This window comes from Merops nubicus, unplaced genomic scaffold (assembly GCF_000691845.1).
Source record: "Merops nubicus isolate BGI_N331 unplaced genomic scaffold, ASM69184v1 scaffold10089, whole genome shotgun sequence".
Taxonomy (NCBI): domain Eukaryota; kingdom Metazoa; phylum Chordata; class Aves; order Coraciiformes; family Meropidae; genus Merops; species Merops nubicus.
In genome coordinates this window covers 17,874-33,439 of record NW_008630177.1, presented here as the reverse complement: position 1 = coordinate 33,439, position 15,566 = coordinate 17,874, and the positions used below count along the sequence as shown (strand labels likewise).

Sequence of the window (15,566 nt, the reverse complement as noted above, 5' to 3'; positions counted from 1 at the left end):
AGGGAAATCTTCCCAATGATCTAATTTTCAGTATCTCATATGAGGATCTCTCATGTTTTGACTTAAAGATCATATTTGAATTCCAAATTAATTAAATAATAAATAGTAAAGGTATTAATTTCCTATTTATTAATTTATTTCTATGTACTGGGATGATGCTTAAAACCATTGATCACTAATAAGTAGTTCACTTTGCTAGGCAGTCATGTATACCTACATAAGAAGAAGATCCCTGAAAAAATTCTATTTAAATGTAGCACACAACAAGGTGGAAATGAACAAGTAGGACGGAGTGGTAGGAAAAAAAAAATATTTTTATTAATCATAGTTGATCATTCAAGCAACTAAGATACAATTACTGCTAATTCATAGCTGCAACTCAGTCATCATAAGTAAAACATAAATGCCAAATACTGACTTTAAGCTTTTTGTGAAAACCAAGGAAACAGGATCACTGGATAGTAGCCAGTCACCCAGACTTTAAGGCACTTATACCATATGGGAACCATAACTGGTTCTGATGGCAGCTTTTTGCATGTCTGAAGCCTATACAAATTTAGAATAAATTACCCTCTGTTAAGCTGCATTGTTCTGAGCTGCTTTTATTACCCAAACAAGTTTATTGAAAGATAGTATTGCTGTGCTGTACTATGAACACGTCCATGCAGAACTAATTATTTTTGGACTAGAGGAACCATTACCTTAATGATTACAATACACATCTGAAATGCAGAAGATCAGACTTTCCACTCATGTTCTAATTTTTTTTAATATTGAAAATGTCTGTCCAACCCTACCAGTGCACAGAACTTTAGCCTTACTCTGTGGTCTGGTTTATGGAATTATTTGCATGACATGGAAATACCCTGTTTTCTTAATACTACAAAATATTAGTAGATGCCTTCTAGAATATCACTTATTGTAGCTTGTAGGAACTTCACCAGGGACACTGGAAAACTGATTTCAAGTGCTTGGTACAATTAGGCAGGCATAGCAGAGACTCGCGCTCCTAAGAGTGGGACCTGATTTGTACATTCATGTTTGAACTTAGGTTTTTTAATTCATTCATCCATCAGATTTGTCTCTGTCTTCTAATCAGGCTATAGCCTCAAGGAATGCATGTGGGGTTTTTTTTCCAATTTGTTTACTTTTTTTTTAAAGAAGGTGTAGCAGCTATAATGTATTCTCTGAATTCAATGATGAATTAATATGTGAGAGTTATTTGTGCTCTTTGAATTCTGTTCTTAATGGTAGAAAGGTTAATCACAAGTAGGTTCTTCCATCCCCTTGTAATAATCTAAGATACAAAAACAGTTGGTTTAACCATGAGTTATGAAAGTCATTGTGAAATGTAGGCTTGATAATTTTATACTCTGTTATAGCAACCAAATTAAAAAATACATTTTGTGTAGTTTATTGTGCAGAACTTCTACAATATTGCTCGTGGTTTCCTGAAGTCATAAATCCCCCCAAAAAGTTTAGTCTTTTACCATTTTATGTGTAAAGACTTTCATAAGACCATCTCTGTGAAAGAAATAGATATAAATTACAAAATATGGAAGATAATGGCTAATAATTTTTACTGAAAACATTCTAAACCAAACATTTTGCCACAAATCTTATACATCAGAGGTTTATAAAATGAAATGCAAAAGAACTGACACCTGTGTCTTTAGGAGTATTTGGCTGTGGGCTTGGTTGTTTCTTGTGGGGGGCTTTTAAGGAGAACACTTTATAGAGAATATAGAGTTTTACATTATTTAGTAAAATTCAAGGTGAGATCTTTATAAATTAATAAAAAGTATTTCATGTAATATCTATGCAACAGTATTGTTTGGGTACAATACTATGGTTTTGCATGTTTACATATTTACAGTTTTTTTTTAAGTTCAGAAGAACCCACTTTTTAACTGTCATAATTGGCCCTGTTCAGGACAAACACAGAGTATTTGACACCTACTCCAAGCTGATGCCTGTTGTTTTTAATAAATTATTTGTTATAGTTCTTGGACATCAAGAAAGAGGTCACTAGATGGCAAAGTGTCTGCATATCTATTATCTACAGAAAATGTGCCAGATCCCTTCACCCACAAATTTGTTGATCACATCACACTTCAAAATTTCAAATAGAATAGTTTTCATGAACTGAGTCCAATACTGCATATTTTGCTTTATTTCAGAAAGATTAATGACACCTGACAATGTTACACTGCAATTTCTGCTGTATTAGCTAACCAGTAAGCCCTTACCTTCATAATAAGCAAAATTTCTCCATTTCTAAATTAACGGCACCTATGTGTAAAATATTTAGGTTTTGAAGTTTGTCTTCAGTGTAGATAAAGACTCAGTCTTCAGATTATTTTTCAGAATTTCACGTTAATTAAACATTAGTTTATGATACATAGCAAGTGTTCTGTTAAAATCTGGCTGATCCTGGATGGGAAAAAAACAACAGCCTAAGGGAGATCAGCTTATCCTTACCCAGACTCTGTGCTTCAGGAGACCTCTGATTTAGTAACTTTTGGATAACAAACCTAGAGTCTGGCATAAAACTCCTCTTGGCACAATTTAAACATCTTTTAGTTTTATAAAAAGAAGCTTGTCCTACTAAGCTGTAGGTTTGTTGGAGCTGTTTAACAGTAGATGTGCCCTGCATCTCTTTTGTGATAAATGAGCCGCTTCAGATAAGTACAATAGCAGCCAACTGTGCAGAAGGAATCTTTAAAAAAAAATTTAAATAGACAGTTTTGAAGCTTAAAAATGCACAAACAAAGTATGTTAAACCAAAATATATGCTGCTCCTTTTAATGGAAAAGATTGCTACTGGCTAAGTCTGCCAGCTTCAATAGGTGTGCCAAAAAGCCAAGGAATCTGGCAGAGTCCGTAGATAGCAGTTCCATCTTTCATCTATATTTCTTTTCTGTATTTATCTTGCTTTAGAAAATGCAGAGAATGTCTTTTCCTTCCGACTTGGACCTGTTTCCAAACCACAGAAATACACAGAGCACCTTCTTGCAATTGTTTAGCTCCCTGCACCAGTCTTATCCTTGTGACTGTGTGAAATGTTTCCATCTAAAAAAGAAGAACATTAAAATGTTTTTTTATGTTTGTAGAATAACATCTTAGCTAAATTGTCAGATGCTAAAATTAGTTTTCTTAAGTGAGAGATGCTGGGTTTAATGCACCAGGGCACAATGCCAGATAATTATTTTTGGCATTGAGCTGATCAAAAATAGTTTCCTTGTATGTAAGGATCTATCCAAAGAAGCTGAACATAATTCCAAGAACAATATCCATACGTATACATGTGCATACATATGTGTAAATAGAAGCTGTCACTCAGGAGTCATTAATGTACCAAATTATGCATTTGTGGTCATCTATGAAAACTTTTTCTTCTTCCTGTAGTAATTTGTTTCATTTTGGCTTCGAGCCCCAGTCATTGTAATCTCTTTTATGTCACCAATTCAAAGAGCGCTCTGCAGTATCTTTTATGCAATATGGAACATCTCATTGCTGTGACTTTCAGCAAAGTAAAGATGCTAAGAAAAGGTCCACTTGTAATGTGTAGATTATCGGATGGGCTCTAGTGTTAATGTTCCTGGTTAGTGTTGTGTACTTTGGCATAAAGTCTAAAGACCTGACAAGGTTGCCAGGTGGCATGAGGCATGAGTACATAATGAAAAAGTAGTTTCTTTGAGAACTGATGAATAGGAGAATATATTCCCCATGTAGTGCTTTGTCTTAAACCAGCTTCCACATATTGTTATAATTAGATGGCAGTGTGCCCCAGGTATACTCACCCAAGAATGTCCAGCATGCTGTTAATAATGTTCTTGTGCTACCATTAGCATTGTGAACTAATATTCTGCATAGCTAGTTAACCAACTTTTCCAGCTATTTCATCCTACCCGAGATACAAAGTAATCATCATGCCAAGTTTAGAGCATTATTTGTGATTCTTTTTATCTTTTCATGGGTAGCATTCAGCTAAAAGACCCACACAAATATTTTCTCTATATATTAAAGCATAAAGTTGCATGGTTTTAGGAAATGCATTTTCACATCTTCCCCCACTTGCTTTAAACAGCTTTAGCAGAGCTTTTATACATGTGCTACAACCTCCACTTGCCCAAGCACAACTCTGCCTTTATTTTTATAAAACTAAAAAAGCCTAAGCAAATGCCTATACAAAAACCATCCCCAAAACTTAAAGCTTGTAATTATAGTTGACCAATTAGTAAAAGAGCTGAGGAACAGACTTTTGCTCTAATCAGAGGAAAGTTTTAAATTTAACTTGTATTAATTTTTCGTCCCCTACTTCACATCATTAGAGTGGGAAGGAAGCAGATCAAGGCTTCTAGTATTTCCTGGCTGACACACAGGTCAGGCAGGTATGATTTCTTGCTTGCAGGCTACACAGCATCTGAAAAAATTTCTGATCTCACAAAGCCTCCAAAATCCAGCAGCCATTCAAACAGGTTGTGTCCTTGAGTGATTCTGGGGACATGTTTTGCTTCTTTTTAAAAAAATCTCTAATTCTACTCTAGAGGACGATATGCAAATCACAAATACTTTGGCTGAATATCACCTGAATGGAATGCTAATTCTAGCCACCCCTTATGTTTTAATCACCAAGAAACCAAAACATTTATGTCACAATAAGTGTGCATGGTAATGTTTTTCCTCAGCACAGGCTTTAGGAAAACACACAAATTTCCAGCACTACTAAAACTATTTTATGACCACTGTATCAGACTGTTCATAAAGAAATTATCAAGTGACTCAGAAATTTGGATTGATTATAGGAAGTTGACTCCTTAGTATAAAATAATTATTTCCTTATGTTTTTCTCTAATAACAAAAGAAACATTTTGATTATCTTGAAAACTAACTTCCATTGTATTTTCATCATTACTTTAATTTTTTTCTGATATCATACATATAATTCTCTGATATCATACCTTTAAATCTCCAGATACCAATGAATATGTGGACTATACATGGACCTTTGCCAGTGAACAACCTCAGCTCATGTCTTGCTTAGTCATATTCAGTTTCATATTTATATGAATAAAGCTGAGGTGCGTTCATACCACCTATACATTTCTTTATGCTGTGTTCTAATTGAATATTTTTCAGCACATTTACTGGTCTAAAACCAGACTATGAGTTGAACAATACCACTCATCTTCCACTTTATGTAGGTGTATGCGCTGTTGCCACCCACACATTGAAAAACATGCGATTACAGATCAGTCGTCTTGCATGCCACGAAACCCCCAGCTCTAAAATACCCTAGCTCATTATTTGGCATAAATGCTCTTCTATGGATTTACAGTGAGAACATCCTGCTTTTATCCCCAGACTTTGATATGTAAGATTTACTAGCAAAAGCACCCCACTGGTTTTGATTATAATGATCATATATAGGCAGAGAGACAGACACTTAGACCATTGGACCTAAAGCTGTATTAACTTCAGAGATCAAAATCATACTTGGAATTGAATACAGAAGAGCATTTGAACTCAGTTCACGCATACCACTAGATCTAACATATTTTAAAAATATTAGCACAGTCAGATTTTGTACCCTGTTCTCAGGATAAGATGCAGCTTGAGACAAAGATTGCAAAATTTGTCACTAGTCTGGAAACTGTGGTGTCTCTTTGCTGCAATTTGATGTTGCTTTCAAATATTATTTATAGTGCATTTCAGTTATATCAGACAAACAGAGGAAAAAAAAATGCCCCATGTAGATGTGGTGCTAATGTACATGGTTTAATTGTGACCTGGCAGTGCTGGGTGAACAGTTTGACATAGTGATCTAGAATGTCTATTCCAACCAAAATAATTCTATGATTCTATCCTATGTTTTCAGGATATTTCTGAGAAGACAGGCAGAACCCTTTAGTATGTGAGGGTTAATGGAGAGCTTAAACTTCTTTTTTCTCTGACTTGCTGCTGATAGTTTATTGGAACTAAATAGTTTATCCTTAACTCTTGTGTAATCTTCATATGACTGCTAGAGAGAGCTAGACAGACAAAATAATAGTATTCATATTGATGGTAATGTTAACAAATTTGGAAAATCAAAACAGAATTAGCAATCCTTTCTTAATTTCCTATACCACCTCCTCAGTAATATTTTTGAATGAAAGGCAAGGTAAAAGTCATGTTCCTGTAAAAAGAAAAAGAAAGCAAAGTCTGAAAATTCAGATAAGTTTGGAAAAGGAGCAGGAAGTAAAAGATGGAAGACTGATCAGGGTGGCAGAAATGTAGGGGAAGGGTAGTCTCCAACATGTTACAGAGACAATCTAAATTATGAAATGAAAGGAATGTCCATGATGTAAGTTTATTGTTTTGAATGTCCATTCCATGGAGTAAGTAAACAGGCTCCTGGTTTAATCTTAATAACATTAATTTCCAGTGCATTGAAAAAAGCTTTTTAAAAATGTCACTCTATTGAGAAAATAAAAAAAGTTCTTTATTCTCTCCATCCTACCAAAAGCCCTTTATATGTTAATCTTCTCTTGAAAACTACAATGAATTAAAAATAAAGAAAAAAAAAAAAAAAAAGTGGTTCAAATGAAAATATGCTGTGAGACCCTGGGCTTCATCACTTCTGGATTATCAGATCTGCCTATTGCTTTTTGTGGGATGAATTTCATATCCCATAAGACTCTTTGCATTGGAATGCTCATGCTGATTTAATTCTTTCTTAATATTGTAGCAAACATCTTACAGCTGAATATAGATGCAAACTATCTATCTTTAAGGATTCCAGTTGGTTACATATAATCACACCTTTTATACAAAGATTAGAAATAGTTTGTATTACTAGTTTTATTTAGCTATGTTACCTTTGCATGGTATGTTTATATTTTGTTAGTTTTTATCTGAAATAGTTGGAAGTATCCCTCTGAAGTCCTGTAAGTAAGAACTCGAGATGTAAACTTTGTGTATTTTAAAGTGGTCTGCAAGTTTACAGTTTTTAACCTCTATTACGTTTCACCACTCAGCATTTTGTTCACTTTCTTTTTGTCACTGATATTCGGTTCTCTTCCCATTTGTGTCTTGCACAAGAGGGAGGCATCCTTCTCTAAATAACTGTATGATTATAAGTAATAGACAATTAATACAGATAAGGTGGAGAGAGAGCTGTACGGTTTGTTCATATTTTGTAGAGATATAAAAATTTGCAAATATGTATCTGTACTTAAAGTGTGTACCATATTATAATTCACTTTAGACATTCAGGCTGTATGTATTTCTCCAAAGTAATGCAATGGAACATTTACCCTTATTGGAGAGTATGAGAACTGTATTCTTATTTTGTATTTTATTAAGTGTGTGCTCAAGAGGATTTTTTTTCAAAAATGCTGTTCCCATTGTAGTAGGCACATTCATATGTGTTGGAGAAATACAGTCTTTGTCCCAAATCCCTTTTAAATTTCAAATCAAAAACTTCACTGAAGATGTGTATTCTAAAGAAAGATGTTTATTATTTGTAAACCTCTTGTGGTAAGGTACTAGTAATCATATGTCCAGGATACTTCACTGAATCTATCAAGCCTTACTCTTCTTGTTACTTTGTTTACTAGCATTTTTTTTGGCTTCAGTGTTATCAACAGCTGTTTTGTCACTGGCAGTCACATAGGAAAAAGCAACAACTTGCCAGGATCAAGTCACCTGTTCTAAGTCGCAAGATAGAGGAAACGTTTTAATATCTGGAAATGCATCACAAACTGCAGACAACTTTGTTCTCATCCTGATGTGTACTGCACCTGTTTGAAGAAAGTGCACATTTGCCCACCCCTATGCTCTTTCACTGCTTTTCTGAGGGAACAAGGGAAGGATGAGAAAGAAGAGACAGCTCCTGGCCAGCCTGCCAGGAGATGGTGATGGTACACCATCACGTCCAGGTGTACCTTAGCCCAAGCTGCATCCTTCGAGCCTTCTTACTTCCCCATCCATGCTCGAGTGACTCCCAAGAGGTTGTTTTCCTTTTAACATGTCTGCCAGATTGGAGATGTGTTTCATGGGAAAGAAAAAAAAATGAAAGACAGAAATAAGAGAGGAAGGGAGGCCAGGTGCCATCTTCCTAGGACTTCTCCCACCCCAACCAGAGAGCATCAGTTCCCACCTCTTTACATCCAGAGTGAACTAGTCTACACTGGCGGTTGCTCTGACTTTAGACTCAGAGAGGAGAGACTGTGGACAAGAAGGAATCAGCACAGTGAGTGTCTGCCCTGCCCATCTTTTGCCTTTTCTGGAATTTCTTGGTACCAGTTTTTGTATGTCTGCCACCTCAGAGTGGTCCCTGACACACAGGACTCTGTCTGAAATCTGTTCTCTTTGTGCCACCTGAGGGGGGGGAAAAAAAATCAACAGAAAACACTCCGGAACTTGTATGAGCATCTTCTGTGCATGGTGTATGTTGTCTTACCCTTTCACTCAACTGAAAGAGGAAATCAGGAAATTGGCCTGAATTTTAGTTTAGAGATAGTGACTTAGCTGAACCTTCATTTGCTTTGATTGTGAAGTATGTTTTGTTATTTATAATTTAATTTTATAAGTATTTTCATAGGAATATGTGTAACATAACACTCAAACTAGGTGCTTTAATATTTTCCAGTGTGCAATATGGTGTTGAAAGTTAGAAAATGCTGGCTGGATCTAGGCTGATACTTTCTTGGATAAGTTTCTACCATATGCTTTTATTTAAAGTAATATTTTTTTCTTTTAGGTTAGATTTATAAAAAGCATGTGAAAAATGTCTTTTTTTGGAAAAGAAGTGTTACGCAATTAGAAAATCAGTGTTGGAAATTTAGCATCTTTTAGGAAATGTTGCATGTAAAAGAAGTCAGATACTAAATCTAATTTTTTTTTTTTTTAAGGACAAGTCTTACCACCAACTGGAAATGCTATGTCAATCTACAAGATGTTGTATTGAAGTAAATATCTTTAGTTCCAGGAATTTTAAGCTCTATGTGAACTCTGACTAGCTTCCCAGTATAGATATGAATCTTGTTGAAGCAGTTTGTCCATATTTCCTCCTGATTAGAAAAAAATCAAATAAAATTTGTTTTCCAGGGAAGAAAACCTAAGGAAGACAGAAAAAAAGGAATTTTTTTTTTAAAGTTATTCTTTATTCAATATTTCTTTTAATGTTCACAGGACTCCAGAGTATCTTTTTAGACTGATCTTTTTATCTGTTTTGTATGAGCATGGGAACCCCTTTCCAGATTCTACACTTTCCACTCTTTTGGAAAGCTTGTTGTAGACCTGACTAACTCCTTATTTAAAGATTAATACATACAAAACTATGCTCTTTATGAAAACATCACTTCTTATGTTTCCTGCTTCCCACCTCTGAGTGTGGAACCTGCAGTGAATGTAACTAAAGGAAAGTGAGCACTTATAAATGATTGTAACCAGTATATGGAGTCTCACTGCCATCTGATATTTTGTCAGATTCAGGCTTTGTTGGTACAAAATTTGTCTACGCTTTTTCTGTTTTCCAATCCCCTTGCACTACTCCTTTTATCTAAGTGAAATATTCTAGAAGGACATCTTCATAGAAAAGATAATTACTAGCCCATTTTTATTGTTGTTTTACTCACCCAGGGATCCATATACATTTTGAAATTACAGTTTTGCCAGTTCTTATGTTGATGCTTGTGTTATCTTCTTTGAAAGAACACTTTTTCAGTTGGTTATTTTTTGGTAGTAAAGATACTATAAGGAAGAAAGTAGTGCTTTCAGGTAGTGGAAGGTGGCATCATTCATGATGCATGACTATGCAAGCAAATATTATGGGTTATCCCTTTACTGTTACTGCTGCTCTGAGGAACAAAGTACTTTCTGGTTTAGTTTTGCCTTTGGTATGCCAGAGTCCATTAAGACCCAACAGGAGGAGTTTGCAAAGCATGTCTTCAGAGCAACAGTTCCTCCTCCTCGTCTAGGGTACTACAGACTGCTCAGCCTCACATTGTCCTCTGGGAAATTACAGAGGGGGTCATCTTGAAACGCATTTCTGGGCACAAGAAGAAGATGACTTGGAACAGTCAACGTAGAATTACCAAAGGTAAACCTGATTGGCCTCTACGTGTCTAAGGTAGAAGATGAGAGAAGAGAGTAGATGTTGCTTACCTTGGCTTTAGCAAGATTTTCAACACTGTTGCCCACACCATGCTTCTGTCCAAGTTACAAGGTGTTATAGTCCAGATGTGTGAACCAAATGGATTAAAACTGGTTTGATGACCCAGCTCAGAGAGTCGTACTTAAGAGGCTGTACTCTGCCTGGAAGCTGGTGACAAGAGGAGAGCTGAAGGGCTCTCTCTGTTAGGACCTATCCCATTTAACATGCTTGTCAGTGACCTAGGGAAGACTTGCTTGCACAGCTTGCAATGACACCAAGTTGACAGTTTGGGCAGGGGAGCTGGTTTTGATACAGTGAAGGCAAGGGCTGCCATTCAGAGGTATCTAGGCAGGGCTGGAGCGGGCCAGCAGGAACATGACAAAATTCAGCAAGATCAGATACAAAGTCCTGCATCTGAGGACTTGCACTTGCACTTGTTCCTGCAGTGATGCAGGCTAGGGATTGACTGGCTGAGGAGCAGTTTTACTGGAAAGGTTATGGAGATTTTGGTGGAGATTCCAGTGCCTACGAGGAGATCAGTCATCAAAACTATGGAGCTAGGCTTTTCACAGTGATGCGTGGCAAGAGAATGAGAGACAACAGGCATAAACTGGAACAAGAGTAACTCAGTGCAGGGAAAACTTCGTTCTGTGCAAGGACAGTCCAACACTGCAACAGATTGCCCAAAGAGATTGTGCTATCTCCAGCCTTGGAAGTTTTCAAGATCAGGCTGGATAAACTCTGAGCAACCCGGTCTAGCCTTGTGGGTGACTCTGCTTTGACTATAACTTTGGACTAGAGTTCTCCTGAGATCACTTCCATTCTGAATTATTCCATGATTGTGCAATCCTAACACAATTCTGTGCTATTTTAAAACTGGGAATTTAAAAATAGCAACATCTTAATTGTTCTGAATATTTAAATGATTTGACTGTGCATTGCTCTTGCTTTTGGAACCCAGAAATGCTACATATGCTCTGTACGTTCTCCAAACAGCTTCTATGTGTGCTTATTTACTAGTAGGATGTGCTAACTGTGCAAAAACATCTGTACACTTGCCTTAGAATATAGATACCTGCCAACAGAAAATGAAGGCTCCGTTGTGCTGCAAATGCTTTTGCTGTCTATGGAAAGTGTCCCTTATGTGCCAGAAAGAAGCATTTACAACACGTGCTTTTTTTACTGCTTCTCACATCTGTTAACATTTACATACGTCAGAAAACAATACCTGAACAGTAAAGGGAGGGATACATGAAGTTCAAGGGCATTGCATCAAGAAAAAGGACATGTTAAATTGCACTGGTGCATAGGAAAAAAAGAATATTTCTCAGACTTGTCAAATGTGTCTAATATGTGAGTATAGTCTGTGTATACTATCTATTAACGCATATCCACACATGAATTGGATGACCCAAAATCCAAGTAAATTGAACTGAACCCATAAAAAAGCTCAGAGAAGACAGTCAGGAAGTGAAAGAAGTATGAAAATGTATGAAAAGAATAAAATTTTGTTTAATTTAAGGCAGAATTTATATCAGAAATCTTCAAAATTAGATTCTTAAATACCTCCGTATATGGAAGTATTTTGCATTTTCTGTAATTGTCTCTTCAGCTGCCTTTTTATTAGCACAAGAGGAGTAGGTTAACTAACAAATGTTGCTAAATATCCTCAGTCCTCAGAGGCAGCTACTGTATTGGATGGTGTTCCCAACAATTTTTCTTTGAAGTCATAGTATGGGATTTTGTATGGCGTGGCAGTTCTTACAGATGTTACCACTGGCAAGTGATTTAGAAGAACAACAAATTAGAGAGCAACTGATCCTTGATCCCCTGTACTCATAAGGAAAAAAATTAGTATTTGATATCTTTATAAAAATTGCTGTTTGCATTGGTTGCATTAGTACACTAAATCTTTAGGCCTCTATTTGCGTACTTTGAACCAGTGTCATGTAGTGCTTTCTTTGACACCTATCCTTGATTTTCCAAAATAGATCTGCAACAAAAAGCACAGACACTCCACCCCCACCCCCTCTTGTCATTGCTTGATATTTAGCTCTCCATGTAAAGTGACAGAAAAATGCCTAAGTCGTCTATGCCTAGAAAGAAGTGGTGGCTGAAAGAAGAAATAACCTTGAATTGAGTCCTGCCTAATGTGGTCATAATAAAGGTCTGGTTTTGCTCTTTGCTGTATTTCTACTAGATAATGTATCTCCAAAAAGTAATTTTTGTGATGGAGTTCAGCTCATATGCATTGATAACAAATGCTATGCTGAAATTATGGAAGTTTGAGTTCCACAGTCACTACACTAAAAAAGCTTTGCATTAGAGCTGTGAAGATGCAGTGAATAATCACTTAAGGCATATAGTTTACTTGCCCCCAGATTTGAAGCTTATGGCTTTACCAAACCCACCTTATGAACAGTATGTGCATACATATTTTTGGTTTTGAAGTCAGGGATATGAAGGATCTATACCAGTTTTCCTCTAAGTTATGCACGAATGTTGTGAGACACCCAGAGAAACACTTTATAGTTTAAGCTGATAAGAAACCAGCTGGTGGAAAATAGCAAGGAAAAAGGGTCTTCATCCAACAATATTTCTTGAGAAAAAGAGGTAGTTAACGATCTGATAAGACTTGCATTCTGACCTTTGTGCTTTGTAGAGCAGCTTTATCATTGCAGAGACATGCTCCTTGGTCTTGCTTCAATTTGAAGTCAGTACTGAAACTTCCACTGACTTCCTTGCTTGCTGACCCTGGCCCAGCTTATACATGCAAATAAAGTATGAGAATGTAAAGCTTTCTCATATAAAATCTTCTCATGTAATTTTAACTCTGGCATATCCTTTCAGGAGTGTATGAAGTATAAATACTTCATACTTGAAGTATTCTTGTCTAGCTACTTGTGCATAGACATCTGAATACAGTAATAGAAATGATAGGATGAAGAATTGCTATAAAAATTTATCATTGATGCTTAATTTATATAATGCTCTTTTTGACATAATTCAGGTCTATCACAGGCGCTCTAACAAGTTACATGTAGGGGGCAAAGGGTGAAAGGTGACTGGCAAGATGCTTGTTTTGTACATTTGGCTAACACAAATACTTCCTCAAGTATAAAATGCTTTGATCTCTAAGCAAATGCCATATGTGTGCAGCTGTGGTCCATGCCTCACGATTGCTGCAAGGTTAGAAAAAGGTAGCATATGAATTCGATGTCTGCATTCAATTTATGCTTTTATATTTAGCAGTTCATAATTTTGTGTAATATTTTAGCTGTATGAAAAATATGCAATGGAGTTGAGTGATAACAGATTTCTCTGTGGTTTGACTCAAGATTGTTTGGGTGAACACAGAATCCTAAGTATTGCAGACTGAAAATACAGGTTTTAATTAGAGCTGTCTGAGCTTCAAAATACCTGAATACATATTAAGCTTGGCAGATTTTCAGAAATCTGAGGGTTGCGTGGATCTGTTTTAAGCTAAGCAAGAGTCTTTTGTTTTCCAACATATATTTTATTTGCAGTTGCATCACTGACTTCCAACACACAGAGGAAATGAGATCCAAAACCATTATTAATGGTTTTCTGATATGTAAAAATGTTTTATCATCAAGGTCTGTCTTATGTCATGCTTGTGTTCAACAGTATGTTTCTCCAAGGGAATTTCCACTAAAATACTGAATGACTTCCAGAGTAAAGGATCTACTCTACATGACTGAAAAGCTGAATCAGCTCCAGAAGTTTGGCACCTTTCTTGAGCTTTTGTTTTTTACTTTTACATGCAGATGTTTAAGACTGATATGCCCAGATCTGTATCCCTCAAGCTGTTTAACATGAGTGCTTTGCTGTGACAATAAAGAAACCTACTGTAGTCAATGGGACACAGGAGTCCATTCACATGGATCCAGTTTCATGATCAAGGCCAGAAACAGAATGCATGGCTTTGTTTATTAAAAACGTTAAGCATGTACAAATACACTAGTATACCTTGGGGGTAAAACCATGATTTCAAATCAAGCACATGCAAATTCGACTGACAAGAAAATATCCAAGTTGCAGCCAATAGACAGACGTGATACAATAAACAGAAAATCAGGCATGAAAGTATCGATTCATAGGTACAAATATGACAAAATATAAAGCATTGTGCTCTATGTGTAAGTCAATACCTATATGTATACAAAAGTATACATATATAAGTATACATATGTATATAATACAGTGTTGTTAATATGGGCTTTAGTATTTTATTTACTATGTGTGGGGGTTAATGCGATTGCTCTGGATAGGCTTTGTATATTATTTAAATAATAGCAGACTTGGTTGTGTTTCTTACGCTGTTTCTCTTTCGTATTTTTGCTAGCTCCTACTGGCCATGGTGGGCTCTGCAGATGAAACTCTGCAGGAGGCAGCAGCTGGTTGCATAGCAAACATTCGCAGATTGGCTCTGGCAACAGAAAAAGCAAAGTATGGCTGATGCTACGGCAGCTTCTACCAACATGCTGGTTTCACAGTACAGCTACATTTCAATACATGATTACTCTGTAGCGTCTGTATTTCATGGCAGAGCTCATTTAATGTGGAGAATTTAATAACAAAAATCTGTGGAAAATCTGTGTTTGTGTTTATTGGTTTGTCACCTCTGTTTATTAAACCACTCACCCTTAGTTTTGTGTGTCTTTTAGTTTTACACCTTTCAAAAGATTGTCAGTTAAGATCTGTCAAAGGCATTTTCTACAATTAATATGCTTGTATTTGAAATTCACTGTAGGCATAAATGGTTTTGCTGATCTGTGACACTGCAATAAATTTTCCTTCACTGTGTGTGTGGTTGTGCAGTGATTTGTGAATGTCATGAATTCCCTTTGTGCTAAACTTGTCCAATCATCCTGTCATTATGTTTTTGCCTGTTTGATCACTTGCAATTCACAGGAGAGGACAAAATGCAGATACATCAATCTCACATCTGGTGTTATATAAGAACTGCAAACAGCTGTAGCAACAGACATCACTCCAAATTTCCTGTTTCTACCAACATCAAACAAAATAGTGCTAAATTTTATAAGTAGCTGATGAAATGTGTTTTAATTAATGAGTTTAACTCAAAATTTACCATCTGTAAATAACAAGTAGGATATTACATTTACACTTACACATTATCTTACTGTGTGTTTGTTTGGTTTTTTTTTTCATTTTTAAACCAAGGAAAACATTGTATTGATGTAGTTACTTTGTTTTTCTGCATAAACTCATGTTCAGAATTAGAATTGCTTTCAAAAAAGCACTTAAGTTATTATTGATATTATGGGTTAAAGACCCAGGGTACTGACCATGCTCAACACTACTAAAGCAGTAATGTCTTAATTACAAGCACACACTGCTGACAAAACAGAAAAAAAAAACCCTGAATGTTCAAATA

At 36.0% G+C, this 15,566-nt stretch overlaps 1 protein-coding gene across 1 annotated transcript in view; it reads left to right on the top strand.

Moving 5' to 3' along the window:
* The window catches only part of ARMC4 (armadillo repeat containing 4), a 49,944-nt gene extending 35,320 nt beyond the window's left edge, over positions 1-14,624 (top strand). Inside the window, exon 10 of the mRNA XM_008947182.1 lies at positions 14,511-14,624. Coding sequence (XP_008945430.1) covers positions 14,511-14,624 — 114 coding nt within the window. The remainder of the gene's footprint in view (positions 1-14,510) is intronic.
* The last annotated feature ends 942 nt before the right edge of the window (positions 14,625-15,566 follow it).